The 22,522-nt window shown below is 47.5% G+C and overlaps 1 protein-coding gene across 5 annotated transcripts in view; it reads left to right on the top strand.

The window, feature by feature from the left end:
- The window catches only part of Cpsf160 (cleavage and polyadenylation specificity factor subunit 1), a 100,540-nt gene that overhangs the window by 27,588 nt on the left and 50,430 nt on the right, over nucleotides 1-22,522 (top strand). For all 5 annotated transcript variants that reach the window (XR_013310862.1, XR_013310863.1, XM_077647114.1 and 2 more), the window contains 11 exons: nucleotides 6,120-6,230; nucleotides 6,342-6,435; nucleotides 6,534-6,621; nucleotides 6,720-6,848; nucleotides 7,020-7,077; nucleotides 7,164-7,255; nucleotides 8,723-8,878; nucleotides 13,402-13,491; nucleotides 15,006-15,119; nucleotides 15,206-15,313; nucleotides 15,475-15,684. Coding sequence is in view for 3 of the 5 variants with exons in the window: in XM_077647114.1 (XP_077503240.1) it covers nucleotides 6,120-6,230; nucleotides 6,342-6,435; nucleotides 6,534-6,621; nucleotides 6,720-6,848; nucleotides 7,020-7,077; nucleotides 7,164-7,255; nucleotides 8,723-8,878; nucleotides 13,402-13,491; nucleotides 15,006-15,119; nucleotides 15,206-15,313; nucleotides 15,475-15,684 (1,250 nt within the window). In the remaining 2 variants the exon portion in view is untranslated. The remainder of the gene's footprint in view (nucleotides 1-6,119; nucleotides 6,231-6,341; nucleotides 6,436-6,533; nucleotides 6,622-6,719; nucleotides 6,849-7,019; nucleotides 7,078-7,163; nucleotides 7,256-8,722; nucleotides 8,879-13,401; nucleotides 13,492-15,005; nucleotides 15,120-15,205; nucleotides 15,314-15,474; nucleotides 15,685-22,522) is intronic.

Here is a 22,522-nt window from a genome sequence, read left to right as displayed (position 1 = left end):
CGGTACAAGATGCATTCAAGTTCTGAGGGCCCTGTTTCTTTTTTTTCTCTGGAATAGAAGACTACGCCACCTTGTGGTTTGTTTTGAAAAGATGCGGCCACTCATTAAAGGTGCACTAAAGAGGATTCTGTGCTCGTCTTTTTAGCGTGGGAACTCTATCTACACGCTCCAAGCATTCTTAGAAACTTGGAATTATTGTCCTCTGCGACCGATTTCCTTATTAAGCCAAATTAAACATTCCGGCTCCCGCCCCCCTTTTTTTTAACTTACCTACCAACACGTCGAGTGTTTTTCAGTCAGTCTATTTCGCTTTTATTTTATTTTTTAGGTTTTTGTGAATAAATAGTTTGTTACAGGCAACATAGCTGCAAATTATACTCCATTTCATACATCAGGTGCAACGCTGTGAAAGGTACAGAAGTAGTCCGTATGGAAAAATAAAGGGAGGCATGTTACTCTGCACTTGTTCTGTCGCCGAGTGGTCTAAGGCACGCGAGAGCAACAGCTTGTCGTCAGTAGTATGAGTGCATTTAATCAAGCTGATGACAAATGTGTCATGTAGTAAGCCTGCAGGCAAAGCCTTAAATATGTTTCGCTCGCCACAAGGAATGCACTACACTTTGGTCGCGGATGCAGGCAGCGCAAACAAGATCGCTAGCTTTGACAGCTTTGCACTTGATGTATGAAACGGAGTATAGGCCCATGGAAATAAAAATACACCGACTTTTTGCTTTATGTATCACTCCGCCGATGACAGAGCGGCAAGCTGCCACGCGACTGGCTGAGAGGCACTCCATGCGTTGCTTGATTCCTACTTTCATAGGCGAGTTCAAAGAAAAGGGGGAAGCCGGGACATTTAATTCAATTTAGTAGGGAAATCGGCCGCACAGGACAGTAATTTGAAGTCTCTAAGAATGCTTAGAGCGTGTAGACAGAGTTACCATAGTGTAAAGGCGAGCTCAGAATCCTCTTTAGGGCACCTTTAAGCTTGGGTTTGTTGGACAGCAGCACCATCTAATTTGTTGAAATCACGTGACATACTCCCCATCAGTCCAAAAGTGTTTTAGGTACTAAAATGGTAACATTTTTGCTCCAAGAAAGTCAACATTCACTGCATGTGCATGAAATGGCAGTAATTGGTATTTATCGCCACTTGAGTTAGACATGCAGTGAGTGTATCATGGATGGGAAAAATATGTGCTCGTGGATGAGGGTTGAAAGCCGTGTGAGAGCAAACTGAAGGAGTCTTGGGCACGAACCAGCTGGCTGGGCAACATCATTTCTCAAGTGGAAGAAATTGTAACGGGGGACTGTTGCCTGACCGTAGAACAGATTTTCATGGTCGGCACCTCTGTAGGATATGTCAAATTACATTAATTCATCACATACATGGTGTACTTAATACATGAAATTTATATGGAAAACATGAAATCAACATGCTTTGCCGGCATCGTTTCTCTTGTTTCACTCTTTCCTTTTCAAATTAACAAAGTGAGCAAGGGAGGGGAAAACCTCAGGGTGCTTGCCAACGTTCCACCAAGAGGACTTGTCTTCATCTGGGCAGAGCATTCATCATTAATGGGGTTTAAATAGGGTTACGCCTCCGAGGAGGAAGGCCGGTGGTGGTGATGGTTGGTACTATGAATTATTCTGGGGAGGGGGATACTGGTCCTGATGTATGTTGGCCCTTTGGGCATTACTCTTGGGGACCGGGGAAGGGGGAAGGGGGGAGGGGAGGTGGTCGCTGTTGCTTCCATTGAAGTCCTTGGCCGTGGGACCCAGTCAGCAGTCACGCCGCCGCAGGGGGGAGGGGAGCCTCGGTGCACTGGGAGTGTGTGCAAGCACCTGGCGGTGGGAAGGGGAGCCTCGGTGCACTGGGAGTGTGTGCAAGCACCGGGCGGGGGGAAGGGGAGCCTCGGTGCACTGGGATTGTGTGCAAGCACCTGGTGGGGCGAAGGGGAGCCTCGGTGCACTAGGAGTGTGTGCAAGCACCGGGCGGGGGGAAGGGGAGCCTCGGTGCACTGGGAGTGTGTGCAAGCACCTGGCGGGGCGAAGGGGAGCCTCGGTGCACTGGGAGTGTGTGCAAGCACCTGGCGGGGGGAAGGGGAGCCTCGGTGCACTGGGAGTGTGTGCAAGCACCTGGCGGGGCGAAGTGGAGCCTCGGTGCACTGGGAGTGTGTGCAAGCACCTGGCGGGGCGAAGGGGAGCCTCGGTGCACTGGGAGTGTGTGCAAGCACCTGGCGGGGGGAAGGGGAGCCTCGGTGCACTGGGAGTGTGTGCAAGCACCTGGCGGGGCGAAGGGGAGCCTCGGTGCACTGGGAGTGTGTGCAAGCACCTGGCGGGGCGAAGGGGAGCCTCGGTGCACTGGGAGTGTGTGCAAGCACCTGGCGGGGGGAAGGGGAGCCTCGGTGCACTGGGAGTGTGTGCAAGCACCGGGCGGGGGGAAGGGGAGCGTGTGCAAGCACCTGGAGGGGCGAAGGGGAGCCTCGGTGCACTGGGAGCGTGTGCAAGCACCTGGCGGGGGGAAGGGGAGCCTCGGTGCACTGGGAGTGTGTGCAAGCACCGGGCGGGGGGAAGGGGAGCCTCGGTGCACTGGGATTGTGTGGAAGCACCTGGCGGGGAGAAGGGGAGCCTCGGTGCATTGGGAGTGTGTGCAAGCACCTGGCGGGGAGAAGGGGAGCCTCGGTGCACTGGGAGTGTGTGCAAGCACCTGGCGGGGCGAAGGGGAGCCTCGGTGCACTGGGAGTGTGTGCAAGCACCGGGCGGGGGGAAGGGGGGGAGCCTCGGTGCACTGGGAGTGTGTGCAAGCACCGGGCAGGGGGAAGGGGAGCCTCGGTGCACTGGGAGTGTGTGCAAGCACCGGGCGGGGGGAAGGGGACCCTCGGTGCACTGGGAGTGTGTGCAAGCACCGGGCGGGGGGAAGGGGAGCCTTGGTGCACTGAGAGTGTGTGCAAGCACCGGGCGGAGGGGAAGGGGAGCCTCGGTGCACTGGGAGTATGTGCAAGCACCAGGCAGGGGAAGGAGCATCGGTCCACTCAGAGCCGTCACCTTATACTCGACGGGGCGAAGGTCTAGAGGAAGATGCTCAGGCCAGTCTCCTCGAGGAAGGAGAGAAGGACCTGATGTGCCAGGAGCTGGCTGCGAGCTGGGAAGAGGAGGTCGTGCTCCGTGGTAGGTGGGAGATCGAGTGCCCGGTATCCGGACTCGAGTCGTCGCCTGGGGTGGTCATAGGTCGGGCACGCCAGCAGGAGGTGGCTGAGCGTCCCCATATCCCCACGGGAGGGGCAAGCAGGAGAGGGAGCCCCGCCGCAGGCGTACAACCTTGAGTGCACCCGATACGCAGCCGCAGGAGGAGGGCTCTGCCCCGCCGGGGCAGCTGGTCCGAGAGCCGGCGGAAGGGCTGGTAGGCAGCGATACTGTGAGGGTGAAGGGCCCGTTACCATCCGCATGAGGAGAGGGCGGGCGAAATCATGTTGGGTCACTGCAAAAGATACCAGGGACCCATCGGTGTGGGCGAACTTGGCCAGGGCGTCGGTCAGGTCGTTGCCGTCAATGCCGGAGTGGCCCGGCACCCAATGCAGTGTGATCTGGTCGCCCGCATCCTTCAAGGTCTGCAGGCGGGCCCTCAGCAAAGAGGTAGAGGCCATGTTGTCGTGGGGCCTGGACAGCAGCTGGAGGCCAGGCCGGGAGTCGGAGGACTGCGACAGGACCAGGTTGGATGGCCACAATCAGGTCCGCTGCCAAGTGGGGTCCTGCCAGCTCAGCCGCAGTGGAATTGCCCGGGAAGGGCAGCTTGCAGGTCCTTGTCACGTTCAGCTGCGGGGCCACAAGTGCCGCTGCCACCTGTCCCGTGTGGCCAGAAGCACCGAGCTGTCGGTGAAGAAGAGGGTGGACCCTTTGATCTCGTCCAGGAAGGCCGCAGCTGGTGTGTGGCGCTTGGACGTGCCTCCGAAGTCCAGGGAGACCTGCAGGAGAGGACGTGTGGGTGGTCGGGGGAGGGCAGGATGGCTGCTGGCAGGGCCCAGAGACTCCATGTAGGCAGCGGAGAGCTTGCCCATCCTGGAGTGGGGCGTCCCGAGAGGCGTGCAGAGAGGGCTCCGCCGTCAGGGACATGGTGGAGCCAGTCCGTGTGTGTGAGGCCTCTCTGCAAGAGAGGAGGATTCAGTGGGAACACCCCCGCCTCGGCTAGGGTGGTTGGGATCTGGGAGCTCCGTGGGGCTCCCAAGAGATCGCGGATCCACTGGTGAGCGGGCGGAGAGTGTGAAGTGGGAATGGTGTTAGGATGGGGAGGTTGAATCTTGTCCAGGCATGATGGCTGCTAGAGGTGATTAACCGACTGAACTGCAAAACAGTGAAAAGAAAAAGGCCAGCTCGGCAGAAAGGAATCCGGGGGTGTGAAGCATGGAGAGGCAGTGTGCATGGGCTTGGAATTGAAAGGCTGTATGTCCAGCTGCGACAGGTGTCTTGGTATGACTGGCTGCGTTGGCCTGAAAAACTCTGTAATGAATTAGTCAGCATGGCGGAACGATATACTGGGAGAAAAAAATTAAAATAAAGGAAAAAAGAGAAAACATGGGGGCAAGTTCAGAGCAAGCATGAAAAAAAAGGGGGGGGTGGAGGGGGAAAGAATGCAGATGCCAAGGATTCCTGAGAAATGATGGCAAGAGAAGCAGGGCACAAGCTAAAGATAGATTGAACAAACAAAAAGAAAAAAAATGCCATTGAGGGGATAAAGGATGTGTTGGGGCAGTAGCGTAGGGTGAAAAAAACGATCAAACGGCGAACTGAAGTACTAGGAAATGCGCTGACCATGTGCAAGACTTAAAGAATTATGCCAGCGCTGGAATGTGCCTGAGAGATTCTAAGTTTCCCATGGATATGTTAATCCCTGCTGGTTGTAAGGTTTTAAATTTGTGGATTAGGAACGCATCTTTGTATTTTCTGTCCCTTGCAGATTTTAAGCCTGATTGAAGAATGAACAGTTTAAGTTCATCAAAGTTATGACCGCGTTGATTAAAATGTTCCAACACTGACTTCTGTAGGTTTCTTGCTGTGTCAGCTCAATGACCATTTAGTCTGGCGCTCATTGATTGCTCGGTTTATCCGATATATTGTTTCTGATAAGAGGAGCATTGAAGCATGTAGATAACATTAGGCAACGTGCAGTTAAAGCTAGTCTTTATATCTAAGCTGAAGTTACTTACCGTTGCTTCTAACAGGTCTTGCACATGGTCAGAGCATTTCCCAGTACCTCATACCACAGTCTGATTGTTCCTTTCACCCTACCCTACCACCCTGACCCATCCTTTATCCCTTCAATGGCAATTTTTTTTTCTCTCTTTGTTCATTTTATCTTTAGCTTGTTGCCTGCTTCTAGTGCCATCATTTCTAAGGAACCCTTAGCTTCCACATTCCTCCCCCCCACCCCCCTTTTTCTTTCATGCTTTCTCTGAACTCTCCCCCATGTTTCTCTTTTCCCTTTATTTGTATTTTTTTCCCCCAGTATTTCATTCCGCCATGCTGGCTAATTCGTTATCCGAGTTTTTCAGGCCAACGCAGCCAGTCATAACAAGCCACCTGTAGCAGCTGGACACATAGCCTTTCAAGCCCATGCTCGCTGTTTCTCCATGCTCCACACCCACAGATTCCTTTCTGCCGAGCTGGCCTTTTTCTTTTCACTGTATTGAAGTTTGACCGGTTAATCATCTCTGTGAAGGTGGCTACCTTTTCCTAAGCTCACGGCTTGGGAACTCTCTGTTAGTTCATTACACAAAGAAAGCTGTTGAAGTGGACGATGTGGTTAAACTGGGCGAGAAGACAGAGTGATGTACACCATTCCCACATCACACCCTCGTCCCCCTCACCAGGCCTTTCTCCTCGGAGGGATGACCCTATTTAAACCCCAGCATTGACGAATGCTTTGCCCATATGAAGGCAAGTCCTCTTGTTGAAACGTTGGCAAACATCGTGAGGTTTTCTCCTCCCTTGTATACTTTGTGATTATCAAGAACCATCTGACCAACCTCTCTGTACCATCTTTCCTTCTGAGTCTTTTAAAAGTTAGCCTGTTTTCATTATATAACTGCTGCTGTTTAAGCATGTCCTTGTTGCATTTTCAGGAGGTGTGCTGATCATGGCTGTTGATTCTTTGCTCTACCTAAACCAGAGTGTGCCACCTTATGGTGTATCACTAAATTCTTTCACCGACTTCAGTACTTCCTTTCCATTGAGTAAGTCTCGCAGTTTAACAAGGGCTGCATTCCTTATATCAGCTAGCTTTTTGTGGCACAGTCATTGAAAGATGTGTACATTTTGTTTTTCTTGTGGTTATATATAAACAGAGCCACAAGAGGGTGTGAAGATATCATTGGATTGTGCTCAAGCATGTTTCTTGAACTATGACAGGCTGGTACTCTCTCTTAAAGGGGGTGAACTGTAAGTTTTCCTTATGGTTCTACCTTTTAGGTTTCTTTTACATGAACAAGTCATATAACATGCTGTTTCTTTGTTTTTGTTCTTTTTTTACCTTATAGGTACGTGCTCACACTTTTCAACGACGGGATGAGAAGTGTTAGGAACTTTTACTTTGACAAGGCAGCAGCCAGTGTACTCACAACGAGTGTGAGTTGATGACTTATTTGTCTGATACCACATGTGTTACCCTTCATATTGTATGAAGTAATTGATTAGATTAAAATGTTTTTTTTTGTTCAACACAGATGACTCTCTGTGAAGATGGCTACCTCTTCCTTGGCTCACGGCTTGGGAACTCTCTGTTGCTTCATTACACTGAGAAAGCTGCTGAAGTGGATGATGTGGTTAAACGGGACGAGAAGACAGAGTGTGATGTACAGCCTGTTTTTTCTTTATTTTCTTTTTAGCATTTAAAGCTTCAGGTTAATGCATCTCATTGTTGCTTAGTGTCATAACTCATAACAGTTGGATACTGTAGATATGGTAGAAAATTGCATCTACTTGTTATTACTTTACAATATATGTGCTTATTTCATTTGCATTAGGCTACTGACGGTCCTCCTTCGAAAAAGAAAAGGATGGATGCCATCGGTGACTGGATGGGTAGTCTCAGTTTGTTTGCCTTTTGTAAGGTTATCACCTTTAATGTATGCTTTCACTCAACCTTTTCGGGCTTTTTTTTTTGCCAGCTTCTGATGTTGCACTCATTGATCCTGATGAACTGGAGGTGTATGGAAGTGAAACCATGGCAACAAAGCAGTTGACCTCTTACACTTTTGAGGTATGGACCTCTTTCTTCTAGTGCACGTGTACATTTTTTTTGTGTGTGTGTTCTCTAGTGAAGGCTACAGAAGTAAATCCTGTCACAGAAAGTTAAAGAAAAATGTATATGTACCTCGTCATGGTTACAAACGTGAACATTTTAAGAGGCCTTGACCAACCTTTTCAGTGTGGCACATATTTGGTGGGTAGAGCATATTAATTACTGTGAACTTGTTGGCTAAGTTAGGTATGCGGTTCTGGCCAGTGTATGCTGCTTACAGACAAAGCGTAAAGGGTCTTCTCTTATCATGGCTTTTTTTACCTGGTTTATGCTGCTGAAGAGGAGCCATTTGACACCTTCACCAGCATGATCACTTTCCGTTATATCTCTGAAAATAGCACTGAAAGCAAGGTTACTTAGTGTAACGATAACCATAAAAGCAGCCCTGTTAGGGTGGGGCATTGCTACCAGAAGTTTAAGCTAAGGAAAGTGGTAGAGTTGAAGGAAACTGGTAAGGCTAAATATTGTACCTTTAATTTCTGCAGTTGGCAAAGGTCCGTTGAGGAGGACATTGCTCGTGACATGGTCTGCCAACAACAGTGTTTCTACCGTTTGACGAAAAGCTGTTTCAGGGCCAAATGAAATTGCCGTATTTCCTCGCATAACAAACGCACTCATATAATAAATGCATGCCTTATATTATTCATTAAAATTTAGGAAAATTTTAATTGACTGGAATGAGTTTTATCCAGTTTGATTTAAACATGCCTCCGAAATTGGCAGCCACTGTTGTCGCTCTGTTGCTTCGCCGTTCTGCTGCTCATTTCAAGGTTATGGGTTCAATCTTGGCTGCACTGGCTGTGTTTCAAGGGAGGTGAAGTTCAAAAACGCCCATGTGCTGTGTGATGTCAGCACTCAGCACGCGTTCAAGAACCCCAAGTGGTCTAAATTAATCCACTACAGTGTTTCTCATAACTCGTGTGTCACTTCGGGATGTAAAACTTGCAGTCTATGAACAAGGTTGGTGCCCTTTCTTTTTGTTTGGCACAGGTGTGCATTCATTCTACAATAAATACATTAAGCAATAGAGCCAACCTCAAGAGTTCATTGAACTTTGAAAGCAAACCCACTTACTTTGTCTGTGTATTCTGTATGACCAATATGAGCAATAAAGGTGTGATGTAATTACGTAATGGGCCCAGATCCGTTTAGGAGCTCTGAGCAATAAACAGGCTGCATTCAGCATCACGACATTGTTCTCGTGAGCGATGAGGACAGGATTCGGCATACCTCACTATGGCCGCTCTACTGGTACATATATAACGAATCGAAAGAATAGATATAAATTGGGGCACTACGTGCCTACTGTTGCCATGTGATATAGTGTGTCATGTGGTTACTGTTTTGGTCAATTTGACCTTCATTGCAGACAGACGCGTCCTTGACAAATGTGAGTAGTAAGAGCTAACAATTGCATTGCTGCAGGTCTGTGACAGTCTTATCAACATTGGGCCGTGTGGAAAGATATGTATGGGTGAACCTGCTTTCCTATCTGAGGAGTTCGTACAGAACACTGATCCAGATCTGGAGCTGGTCACAACAGCCGGTTACGGGAAAAATGGAGCCCTCTGTGTGTTACAGGTAATGCGGTTGCACTCTTGTTGTTTAGCTCTTCATGCATTTGTATATTTTTTCTGCCAGATGACCTAATGAAGTCAATATAAAATAGGTTAAACCTCAATATAACAAAGTGAGTTAACTCTGCAGTTTACTTCGTAACTCTGAAATTTCACTACATCTAAATTTGTCTCCTAGCATGAAAAGAATCCTCTAAAACACATTGCAGATCACTCACAGAAAAAACTTTTACTTGCAGTGAAAATGGCTTTTTATTTCTGCACTTTCTTTGCCATCAACAACGGCATTGGATGTCGTTCATGTGACATAGAAATTGCATTGCGTGCTGCTCGTGTTTTGAGCTCGCAAACTGCCTTGGTGCGTTTATTGTATTAAGAAACGGATTTGTGAAGAACGTGGAGTTGAACCTCGGGGTTCTACTCTGTTTGAAATATTCACCTGAAGGTCCTTGTTCCTATGAGATAGCTGTCAATTGCCCTTGTAAACATCAAACTCTGTACCTTGCGCATTGCTGTTTTTGGTGCAGCTTTCCTTTTTTTTCTTTTGCAAAATAAAGGTGATAAATTTTTGAAATAGCCTCATGCATGCCTACTAGCATGTTGCAGCAATGCTGCCTCCAGTTTTGCTGTGAATGAACGAATGAAGGTTGGCCTGCCCCTGTCTGCCGTGGAGGAAAGCTGTCTATTTCAGCTGCTACCTCTTGCACAATGTTGCATTGTTGTATATTAAAAGCACAGCCTGTAAAGTGGTGAGCTGCACATTGTAATCAGTGCATGCCTTCGTGGTTGACTTATAAAACAAGTGGGCGGCATGAATGTAGGAGCTGGTAGTCTCTTCATTGAGTTTGTTGTTAGCACTTTGATGCTAACAGCCTTGTCATGGCACAGAAACTGGCTATTGTGTGGAACTTTTTCGTTAACTTTTTTTTGGGTTGAGTCTAATCAGACTTTTTTTTTTTCTGCATTCTGTTTTTGTACAGTGATATCAGAAGGGTAGTAAATAAGATTAGCTGTAGGCAACATGAAGCCATCAGTAAATGGAATGCTACTGTATAATTCTAAGCTGCTCCTCCTCAATATTTTCTAAGAATCTGAAAACTGTTCCCTCTTTCATTCTGTGCTTGATTACATTAAACAAAAAACGCCCACTGCCTAGGCATCAATCTGTGGTCCTAGTCATGTGATTCATAATGATTATACTGGAAGCAAAGTGAGACATCCCATCACAAGGAAAATTCGCACTGTAAAATGGCATTGGCAAACAGTGTTGTGTGCATTTAACTTTTCACTGCATTAAGATTGATTGTAAGCAGATCTGCAGAATATTGTTGCAGCAAAACTCTAGGTGCAGAACTTTTAATGTGCTTGATAGGTTTGAGAACAGCAAGCTTCACATCCCACTTAAGGAGAAACGCGGGTCTTGAAATGATAAAAAATGTGAAAATTTCCTTTTTTCAAATATAGCATCTTCGGGATAGTTCTTGCCTAGAAAGTTTGAAGGTGTAAATTTGACGTCAAACTGCTAAAATTCCTGTGAAGCTTGGAAATGGACTTTGTGCCCGTCGCTTCCCACTACCGTGTCCTTGATGGCCGCCACCATGGTTTTGTTTGAAAGCTGGGCCCCTTGCCCACTGCCTGGTAATACTTGCTACTGGGCAATATTTTTGGAACATCTGCATTCCGCTGTTTATTGAGGTCTAAACAACAACCTACGTATGGCTGGTGTGCATACTTCAAGTGCGATTTTCTCAGCGTCGTGTTTCTTGCCAACATGACTAGCCTTATTGAAGTTTTTATTATGTTTTTATGGCGCAATTTTAGTTAATCTTATACCATTGAATTCAGACCGAACTAAACTGTTCTTGTTTGGCTGAATCAAACATTTCAAATTTTGCGATCCATAATGCCACCTAACTTATATATTATAGTTATCATGCTTGGACAAAATTTAACATTTTTATATGATGATGTACTTCAACAAAAATATAATGAGCATAGCTTTAGATGGCAGGTCTTTGGCTACAGCTCCATTTCAATCAAAACCAAACAGCATAGAAAGAAAGTGTCGTAACAACGCATCAGAATTGAAGTTATTAGGCTTCAGTTATTTTTTTATAGTATGGGAACTAATTGAGATATACTGAAACTAAATATATTTTTGAAAACAGGAAGAAGAAACAGTATGCCCCTCCCCGGGGGCATATTGCAAATATGGCCGAATAAACTTTTCAACTTCAACATATACACACCTAATTTCATTGCAATATCTTTAATAATAAAAGCTTTAATATCAAGACCCGCGTCTTCCCTTAATGAAACCGCTGTGAATATGATCAGTCTTCAGTTTCAGTGAGAGTCCGAACAAGAGTTCTTCTTAGATTACCTGTGAGCCTTGGGGGAGCGCTAGCTCAGTTATGTAGTATACAGTAGAACCCCTCTATAGTAAAGTAGCTCGGACCAGAAAAAATCTTTACTATATCAGTTGTTGGTGATGCCATGGCTCTGACTGTCCTCTCTGGCTGCTTACTAAGCACGAAGTGTTGGTCTATAAAACAGTCAGAGATATCTTACATCTTGCTCTTATCATCCCTTCATCTGATAATTATTTATTATCAGTTATCACATGTTATCACGTCTTCAACATCATTTACGTCTTGTGGAAGTACTGCATTTACGTGAATACAACATGGCAAGCGAGATTGATTCCATGTGAAAACCAAAGCCTTCCATAATCACGGCGCCGGCTTCAGTGTCGTTGAAGAAGCAGCAGTTTAAAACGTGCGCGACAAAGTCGAGCGCGGCAAACCGCCTACACAGTTCCATCGCACCTTGGCTTCTTGCCACTGCTTCCCTGTGCTTGGTGCTGCCATGTTACTAACGTATGCAATTTTATTCCCAGTTCTGCCCCTCGGTTGCACTTTTACTGGCTTCCCTTTCTCAGCGATTCGCGTCGCCGTCTTTCTACATTCATAGCCAGCTTTACTCTTTTCGTGCGCGCCGCGCGCTTTGCCTCACGGCCTGAAGGTCTTTGTTGGCTTCTCCTCGCGGCACTCGAGCTTTGCGGCGAAGCCACTTCAAAGAGCGCATTCGACATCTATTTGTCTCGCGATCGTAGACTTCGCGCGGGCCGCGAAGTCATCATTCCAGAGCAATTAAATCGCCACAGCGAGACGTTCTTTACTATAGCCGTTTCTTCGAATTTTTTTTTTCACTATAACCACAAAAAAAATGTAGTCTATGGAAGGCTAAATGGGACTGCAGCTTCACTTTACTATATCAGAGTTTCTACTATAACCGAGTTTACTATAGGTGGGTTCTACTGTATACAGAGGTTACAGAACTGTTAACGGATTCAAGTTCTTGAATCTTCCTTGATTAAAATGTAGGGCACATAGACAGTTCATTGTCCTTAATGGGTAGTGTTCACAACAGAACATGTTTTATGTGGTGTTTGAATTATCTGCAGTTTTCAACCTTAATTGATAATGTGAAAAGAATGAAGTTTATTTGAAATGACCTCACCTCTCATATTTTAAAATTATTTGCCCAATATCTGTGCCAGTGATTCTGCATATCATTTTATTTGTTCTTCCTCACTACTCTGGGCAAGCATATTCCTCCGTATAAGAAACTTTGGTAGTGTGTGAGGTGAAAGTATTTAGTGCATGAAATTTTTAGGCAAGGCACTGCTTGAATTGGTAATCAAAATTATTCATATTGTCACGTAGTGGTGACGGCAGTCGAAGCAGCGATGAAGACAGACAAAAGGTCTTCTAAAGGAAAACTGTTTATTAGGCTGACTTGCACCCAAAATGGACTGAATCACTCGGCGGTGGCAAATCGACAAGCGTGCTCGGCGCTCGTCGAACAGAATGCCCGCTGCTGTCGGCCGTGCTCAATTAAAGCTGATAGCGAACTTTCGAGATAAAGCGTGCAAAGTTACTAGAACATTACGGAACAGCACAGAATCAGCGTAGAATCTGGTCGCGTCTTGCATAGCAAACAAAGCGATATAGTGGTGTGGCGGCAGATTTGAAGAATGAACAAACACTGCAAATGTTCGCAGCAATATCTTTTTATAAATGTGAATTGGGAGAAACATGCAATGAGCAAATCATGTTGATAGTTTGAAGGATTGAGTTAGTGTTGAGTTTCACATATTACAACTACTGCATAGGTGGCATGAAAGGATTTTTCAAAGAAAGGCCTCAGTCTGTAATGCATAAATTCTGTGCTTAGGCTGCAGCTTTATGCGATCGATAATCTGGTTTGCATAGTGATGCTTTCATCAAATAGATGAAATGCACAGTTATGATACGTGCAAACCCTTGGTTGAAGAAACCCATGAAGCTATGGGCCTTCATTTACTGGCACAACACTTTTCTTTATTGTCATGCCATGCAGCAGACGAGGGCGGAGTTTTTAATTTATTTAGTCATATTTAACTGTACACCATGTTAGGTATGACCTTCTTTCAGAACACAGTTGAGTGTATGGTGTCACCTAAAGCAATATTTTTCTTGCCAGCGCTCTGTTCGGCCTCAAGTGGTGACAACCTTTGAGTTGCCTGGCTGCTTACACATGTGGACTGTCATGGGTCCTCCATCAGAAAAAAAGGTATGTGTGTAGTGAGGTCTTGCTTTAGTAGATTGTGCTTGTGAGTTGCTTAGTTCATGCTCAGGGAAGTAAACTGCATAAAAGGCCTGGGTCTTGTTAGTACTATTTGCACATGGTAATTGTTGTGGACCACTTGTATAATTGCTGTATAACCTGTGGACTTGTTGTGCATTGTGCCATAATTGTCGTATCAAAATTTCAGTGAAATATAAGATTTGGAATAGTATATTAAAACTTCACATGTTTCACCTTTTATAGACTCGGGTCTATGCAACTTACTTTTCCTGCAAGATTTGTTATGTATTTGTATGGCGTACTGTACAACCGGCCAGTTCTTTAGCTGGCGTTCGTGATGGCCCCTTTTTGTGTGCTCCTGCGCTTTGTGACAAAGCAAACTTGCAGAAAGCTTAATATTAAGAACTGGCTTAGTGAACCTGTGCTTAGATTTGATATTTTTGCTATGTCGCTCTGTCATAAGCTGCAGGAGCACGGAAATTGTGGCTGTCACGCACGCCAGCTAAAGATTTGGACGGCTGTACATCTTAGAATATGTTCCATAAAAGCATATAAATCCTGGGCTTTATTTCGATGTTTGTGAGGGTTAATTCTCTATATATTATGGTGGCTGGTGCACTTTTTAGTATAAATAAATAAAAAGTAAGGTATAAGTGGTGAAAAAAGATTGTGCTTGCTTCTGTGTGCATACTAAATGTTTCCTGATTATGTTCCGAAAAGGTTCTTAAAATATTTGGTTGTGTCTGTATTATCTTGTTCTCTTTAGGTGTCTAAATAGTGCACCTGAAATGTAGATTTTGTACGCCAGAAACACTAATTTATTGCTATCAAATGTGCCAAAACACAACAGTTTCACTTGGCATGGTAAACTTTATGAAAAAATCAATATAGCTTAAATTGAGCATGCTACAGGTGCCCTCTTTTCAGTTTTTATTGGAACTGACATTGCTTGATGTCTTTCAAATAGGGATATAGTATAAACTAATTTTTTTTTTTTTAAGGGCTGTAGACACTTAATTTTTTCTTGCGCATTTACATCTTTCAAGTGATGTTTCGATTAATATCCATGGGCACCACCACGGTAGCTCAGGGGTTATAGTGCTCGGCTGCTGTTCCAAAAGACTGATTCGATCCCGGCTGCGGCGGTGGCATTTTGATGGAGGCAAAATGCTAGAGGCTCGTGTACTGTGTGATGTCGGTGATGTTAAGGGACCTACGCCGTCCCTCATAGCCTGAGTCACTTTAAGACATTAAACCCTATAGAATCACAACATCTTCACTTGTGTGTTTTATTGAATATTATCCACACAATGTGCCAGATTTCTTGCAATTAAATCTGGTTTTGGTTTGTACATATACATGGGTTTGCACAATGTAAAATTTGTACATGTGCAATTTAAGTCTGCTATGTGACTTTAGAGGCCGTACTTTCTGTTCATTTGTTAATTCTAAGTTTTTGCTTGTCTAACGTTTGTTCCCTCTTTGGTTGCATGAAACAGCCACAAGAAAAGAAGGAAATTCCAGATGTCCCTGCCTCAGAAGAGAAGACTGCAGAGCAGCCTCCAGCAAACACGCATGCCTTTTTGATTCTTAGCAGGGCTGACAGCAGCATGGTACACCTTTTCATATTTTGTAGCTGACCTCTAACTCTCGTGCTAAATGCTTTGAAGCTGTTTTAGCTTTTGTCATTTAATTGCAGATTCTTCAGACTGACCAGGAGATAAATGAACTTGACCACAGCGGCTTCAGCACTCAAAACCCAACTGTGTTTGCAGGCAACCTTGGGGATGGGCGCTATGTACTGCAGGTAGATAGTCTGCTAGAAATGACTGATTATAGTCTGTTGTAGCACGAAGCTGCTGTGTGCCATGTTGTAATAGTGGTCTAGTGGTAGCTGGTGGCACAGCATGCTTCGTCCCGAGGCAGGTGGGTATCCGGGCGAGTGTTGACTTAGGCTTGTATGTGCAGGTTTGTCCCATGGGTGTGCGCCTCCTGGATGGCACAAGGCAGCTTCAGCATATTCCTTTGGATGTGGGCTCGTCCATTGTATCTGGCTCTCTGGCCGACCCACATGTCATCATTCGCAGTGCTGAGGGACTTGTCATCCACCTGACACTTCGAGGAGATCCTGCCACGGGGTGCCGATTGGCTGTTTTGCGGCCCCAGCTGACAGCTGTGGTAGGCAATTGCTGGCCTAAAGATAGCCTCTCTTCTCAGTTTTTGTGGTTAATTGTGCTTACTATGTCAGCTTTTCAGCAAGCCATGAACAGGTTTCCCAGAAAGAGGTGCAGGCATAATTTGTGTTTTCAGTCCTCCAAACTGTTTGTATAAGAAAGGAGGTTAAGGTTGATGAACATTTTTCATCGTGCAACAAAATAGGGCAAGCTGTCAAGCCCATGTATTGCTTGCACTTAGTAGGAGGAAATGCTGGGTCTTGAGGAGCTCACATTAAAATGTTAGCTGCTGATACCGAACACCTTTGAATAATTTTAGTGTGAAAGCACTCATACGCTTGCCAACACTTACCAAGAATCTTGTCATCGTATGTATGATCATGTGGCATTGCCTAGCAGCCCGAGTAAGCTCAGAGGAGCGTTGCACCACCTGTGCGAGAGGTTGTTCAAAAAGAGCAACTTGGGTTGCATAATCCCTACCGGTGGCTGTGATAGAAACAGGCACTTGCCGCTGCGCCACTGCACTGGTAGTGGTATGAGCGCTCGCTGCCATCTATGAATGTTAAGTAGAGAATGACCAGTTCTGCATACAGTGAAAACTCGTTACAGCGAACAAGTGACAAAAATCTTAAAATAGTTTGCTATAGCCAAATTCTATAATATAAAATTTTATCAAAAACACGTGCAACAGTGGCGCAATTTAGTCATTGAAGAGACAGCAACTTTGGCAATCCTCACTATAGAAATGGAGAGGCGGTTTCCCAGGTTTTGGCGGCGTTTAGGAGGCATTCGCTAATATTCCGAAGGCCGCAAAAAACCGAGCGTCAGTTAGGTTGGCTTCCCCACACAGAACCGCAAGCACAGATTGAGCACCGGCTACGGTGGTTTCCCGGCATCAGAGCCATGCCACGTGGAATGCGGTACGTCAGAGTGAAAGCTATCGTCGTTTTCACCACCTCCGCGACAGCAGACATGAGCGCAGGATTGTTACTGCAAACTTACAACCATTTGCGCTGCTGCTTCCAGGGCGCTATCAATGGATGCCAGAGGCGTGAACGAGTGCTGACTGCTGGATTGCAACCCACATGCCGCTGTTGGCGAGTGCGAGATAAAAGTGCGAAGTCTGCCGCTTGCATCCGAAGGGGCACAATTTGGCGCTGGGGAGTTCGATATACAGTCGAACCCCGCTACAACGAACATCACTTCAATAAAATATTGCCAATTCCCCGTCAGCTCGCCATAGAAAGTAATGGAACAAATTTCTCATCACAACGAACCATTTTTGGGGCACGTTTTCGCTTCAGCGAAATTTTTGATATGCGAAGCTGGGTTTAAAAATCGATCTTACAATAAAACAAGCATATTGTCACCCATCTGTGTGCTCCCGTAGACCCACACTGCTTTGTTTCACTAAGCTTTCGCTGGAACCAATTGATCCACTCATTCAAACGCATTTGCTTGGTGGTGATGACAATTGGGCTGGCTGCCTTGCGACAAGGCGCTCCCATTTTCTTCCAAGCCAGAGCCTCAACCAATCCGTTGCCAAAGGACGCAGCAGCCTGTCAACAGCAGCAACGCATTTGCCCTATTATTTTTCACTCGTGCTTGTGCACTGCAATCGACACGAGCATGGCAACTTTGTCTAGGAAGCGGAAGTTCCTTTTTTCCGAGGAGCTGAGTGATGAAGCCATAATTGAGGGCGTTTGCCGCAGTGACGCATCATCGGAGGATGACACCGACGCAGAGGATTTAGCACCATCATCTGCACTAAATGTGATGGAAGCATTTGATGCGCTCCACAGATTTATTGGTGGTCACGATGACGGCGACGCAATGCAACTGCTCACAGAGTGCGAAATTCGCGCCACGGCACTCGTGGAAAAAAAAAAAAAAAAAGAGGCAGAAAAAGCTGACAGACTTCTTTGGAGAGAAATGATGTTTTGGGACTATGTTGTCCAACCTGACAGTGTTTTTGGGCTGATTTCGCCTCAATGAAATTTCCGCTTCAGCAAAGTTTTTTGCACACCCCGTCAGTTTCGTTGTAGCTAGGTTCAACTGTATTTGGTTCACAGTCAATCGCGTTCGATATATAAAGTAGAAATTGCATGTGTTTGTCAAAAATATTTACGAAGAGTTCGATATAACTGTAATAAGGGACGTCTTGCAAAGCACAGCGTCGCGAACAACCAGCAGTACAGTCCAGGCACAGACAAGCAGCAGTGGTCAGTCCAGAGCACGCACGAGGGACGGAGCGTTCGGCGCTTCTCATCGTCTTCTTCGTTAAGCGGCAGCCTCTGAAGATTCCAAATGCCAAAGGCCAGTCTTACAATTCCCCCCGGGGCGAAAGGGCGCCATCCTGGCTGCCTAGAGCGATGTGACAACGGTGGGGTCGTAATATAGTTTGAGGCAGGTTGTGTGCACATTGGCGCGGCCTCGGCGACGATGATCAGGGAATGGCCTAAGGGGTTCGATGAGGTGATTGACAGGGGATGTCTGCTGAAGAATACGGCAGGGTCCTGGTACTTGCTAACAGGTTGGAGGGAAGGCCGGGACCTGAGAAGAAGACCAAAGAGTCGGGAAGGTAAGCGGGAGGAAGCGCAGGGGGATCACTTCAGGGGGTGCTTTTCTGCTGCTGCTGGGCGTGATAAGTGAAGGACCGGGCAAGCTGTCGGCACTCTTCGGCATAAGTTGCGGCTTGAGAAAGAGTTGTAAATTTGGAAGCATCAGGGCGGTAAGGTAGAATGGTGTCCATACAGGAGTACGGCCGTACAGGAGAAACTACGGAGAGAATCCGGTGGTGGCTAAGAGATCTAAGAGATAAGAGATCTGAGAGGCGAGTGATCCATGGGTCTTTGCGTTGCTCGGAAGCCATATCAGCGGACTGAAACGTCAAGAAGGCAGGGCGGATATACAAGGCACTGCCTCACATGGTACAGGGGAATGTGAGAGGGCATCAGAATTGGCATGTTTGCGGCCGGAACGATAGATAACGCCTGAATGTCGTACTGTTGGAGTCGCAGAGCCCAGCGCGCCAGTCGACCAGAGGGATCTTTCAAAGAGGACAAACAGCAGAGGTGTGGTGATCGTTGCCAACGTCAAAAGGGTGCCCGTACAGGTAGGGGCGAAATTTGACGATCGCCCAAAGGATGGCTAAACACTCCTTCTCAGTGACAGAATAGTTGGCTTCAGCTTTTGTGTGTGTCCTGCTAGCGTAGGCGACAACGTATTCGTCAAAGCCTTGCTTGCGCTGAGCGAGTACTGCACCGAGGCCGACGCCACTGGCATCGGTGTGGAGTTCCGTCTGAGAACGAGGGCCGAAGTGATGCAGAATTGGTGGAGTGGTCAGGAGGCGACGGAGTGTCGTAAACGCTTCATCACAGGCTGGCGATCAGGCCGAAAGGTCGTGACAGGAAAGGAGCTTGGTCAGGGGGTCGATGATTGTAGCGAAATTGCGGACAAAGCGGCGGAAGTAGGAGCAGAGGCTGATGAAGCTGCGGAGGTTTTTTACAGTTTTTGGGCGATCGGCCTCCGCCATCAGCACCTGCCAGTAACCGGAGCACAAGTCCAATGAAGAAAAGAACTCAGCGCCCTGCAGGCAGTCGAGGGCATCGTCGATACAGGGGAGAGGGTAAACGTCCTTGCATGTAATCTTGTTCAGACGACGGTAGTCCGCGCAGAACCGGATGGAACCATCTTTTTGCTTGACCAGGACCACTGGCGATGCCCACGGGCTGTGCGGCGGCTGTATCACGTGGCGCTTGAGAATGTCTGTCACCTGCTCATCAATGATGCAGTGCTCAGCGGCTGACACACGGTACGGACGTTGGCGCAAAGAGGCATGGATTCCAGTGTCTATACAGTGGGTAACGCTGGTAGTGCGGCCCAAGGAAGGTTGCTGGTAGTCAAACGAAGCTTGAAAATGGTGAAGAACGGCGACAAGCTGGTCTCGTTAGGTAGACGTCAGGGCGTCGTCGAAGGAACGGTGAAACACATCGACAGAAGACTGATTGGTGATGGGAACAGGCGTAATAGGGCTGACGTGAAGGCCGGCCGTGCTATCGACGAGGGGGTTTGCTGAGGCGGGATCGAGAAAGGCAACACTACCAAGCGATTGGCCAGAGAGTAAAGTGGTAGGGCAGGAGAACGGGTTGGCCACATAAATAGCGCTGGAGCCACGAACAGTTGTCAGCACGGCATGAGGCAGCAAAACAGACTTGTGGTCAGCGCATCGTAAAGGGGGAATATAAGTGACAGTTGCATCTGAGAGGGCAGCACAAGAAAGAGGCACCAGCACTATAGAGAAAGGCGGAACGTCTGCGTCCTCTGAGACGACCACAGTAGCGGCAGCAGCACTGGGTACTTCCAAGGGAGCGTCACTGTAGGGCAACAAGTCAAGCTAAGCACGGGCGCAGCCAATAAGAGCGTGATGTGAGGAGAGGAAGTCCCAACCAAGGATAACATCATGAGAGGAGTGGGCAAGGAGGATGAACTCGACTGTGTGGGGAACGTTCTCGATGAGCAGGCGGGCCGTGCAGGCGGCTATCGGGTGAATGTCCTGAGCACTGGCCCTGCGGAGAGAAATGGCAGGAAGGGGCGTCGTCACTTTTATGAGTCTGCGACAGAGGGTGTGACTGAGAATGGAAACGGCTGCGCCTTTGTCAACAAGTGCGTCAACGGCGACTCCCTCAACGAACACGGTAATAATATTGGCAGGCACAGAAACAGGTCTTGAGTGAGTCGCTGGTGACGCAGTTCTTGCCTCCGGAACTGCGGCCGTAGTTTTCTGTGTGGACGGCGGGTTTGCGGCGGAGCATCGGAGAACGGGAACAGCGGCCAGGAGACGGTGAGCAGTGGGAGCGGGGATGGTAACTAGGAGAAGAATCCGGAGGTGGCTCATGTGACGCAGGCGAAGACGACGGCAGAAGGTCGTACGTCGGCTCACGCCTCTAATCGTAGGGACGGTGGTCACGACTACGACACAAACGAGCCATGTGACCAGCGACATGACAGGCGTAGCAAATAGGGCGGTTGTCTTGTGTGCACCAGGGGTTGAGTGGCTGCGGCTGTGATCGGGGGCGGGCAACCGGACGGTAAGGTGGGGCTGCAGGTCGTTGGGGTTCTAACTGCCGGGTAGATGGCCTGTAGACAGGGGTAGCAGGTAAGGGCCGCGACCGCACCACGGCATCGGCGTACATCAGAGGAGCCGTGATCAGGGGTGGCTGAGGAGGAGGTGGCAGGACTTCAGTGACCTGCTCCTCGATAACACGCTGTAGGTTGGGAGTGAACGACGGCGCAGGCGTAGGCCGGCAGGTAGGCAAAGATAGCTGGCGTGCTACTTCCTCACGTACAAACTGCTGGATGCGCTGGAGGAGCGACTGTTTGTCCAGAGCACTGTCCCCTGGGAGAGCCAAGCTGGAGAGTGTGGCCTCCTGAAAGCCTGCACGCCGGGTAGAAAGGCGCTGTTTGCGCAGCTCATTGAAGCTTTGGCAGTAGCTGATGACACCGGAGGTAGTCTGGCAATCTTGTAATAAGGAATGTTTTGCAAAGCACAGCGTGGCGAACAACCCGTCCAGGCACAGACAAGCGGCAGCGGTCAGTCCAGAGCACGCACGAGGGACAGAGCGTTCGGCGCTCGAGCTTCGGAGCATTCGGCGCTTCTTGTCGTGTTCGTCGTTAAGCGGCAGCCTCTGAAGATTCCAAAGTCGAGGGCCAATCTTACACAGCCAATAATTTGTAATATTTGTGTTCATTATATCGAGGTTTGACTATATGGGCATAACTCATTAAAGATATCCCGTTTTGCCCTTAAGGCGGAGAAATTTGACGCACGGCGTTCATTGAGACCGGAAATGGCGGCTGACGCAGCCAATAGCAGCGCAGAAAACCCGCTTTTCCAGTTGACTGGTCTGACTGCTTGTGCCTGCCGCCGCCAACATGTCCGCCATGGCCAACAGCTACTCAGTGATTTTGACACGGAAATGTTGATTATCATGAAAATAAATGCTTCAGCAATAATTAAAGGTTGCTTTTTTTGGGAAAACACGACCTAAACTTGGGTCAAAATGCCTGTACTTTCTCCCTGAAGCAAAAAGTGCCAAAAAAACCACACTGCTGGTATCCGCAGTTGAGTGGTCATCTCAGCGCTTCATGCATTTGAGAGCGCAAATCTTTGTAGATACTATGCACACGTACTAATATGAGTAAAATGGTGTTGAAATGACCACTTTCGTGATTTTAACAGAAGGGTCAGTGTCGCTGTTCTCAAAGAACTTCTCGCTTGATGGTATTTGCCACTTGTCGATCACGTTTGCTTTCACGTCGAGGGATACATGGCAGTGCGTGTTCTGGCACATGAACTTCGTCGAAAAAATGTTGCATGTATCCCGGCCTAGTGCCGAAACCAGCGTGCCTCTATCGCATGATAATGTTCCCCTCATTCCTGAGACACACCAACACATAAGGAAAACGAGTCAGAATCGGCTAAATAGCCATGAAGGAGATAACAGTGATATAATGGAAAGAATTAACTGCAGCAACTACTGCACCGCATACTTCCTATAGGAGTAGGAAATTGGTGGGTCGACATTAGACACGATCTGTGGGTTGTACGCACCCCGTGCCGATGCCTGTACCTTGCAGGATACATGGAGTTCTATGTGTTAAAAAAAAAGTCGTTAATTCGTTTGTAAATTGTTTTCGGTAAAAGTTAGCATTGCGCGCCGTTTCCACGACTCGCTCGCCCTGGCGGCCACTTTCCTTAACAAACAGTTGCAAGAACTTACGGCAACCTCCGGCGCAAGAAAGCATCCAAATTTTGCAGCAAAGCCGCATTTCGCGTTTGC

Source organism: Amblyomma americanum, chromosome 1 (assembly GCF_052857255.1).
Source record: "Amblyomma americanum isolate KBUSLIRL-KWMA chromosome 1, ASM5285725v1, whole genome shotgun sequence".
Classification (NCBI taxonomy): Eukaryota; Metazoa; Arthropoda; class Arachnida; order Ixodida; family Ixodidae; genus Amblyomma; species Amblyomma americanum.
This window is presented reverse-complemented; position numbering and strand designations above follow the sequence as displayed.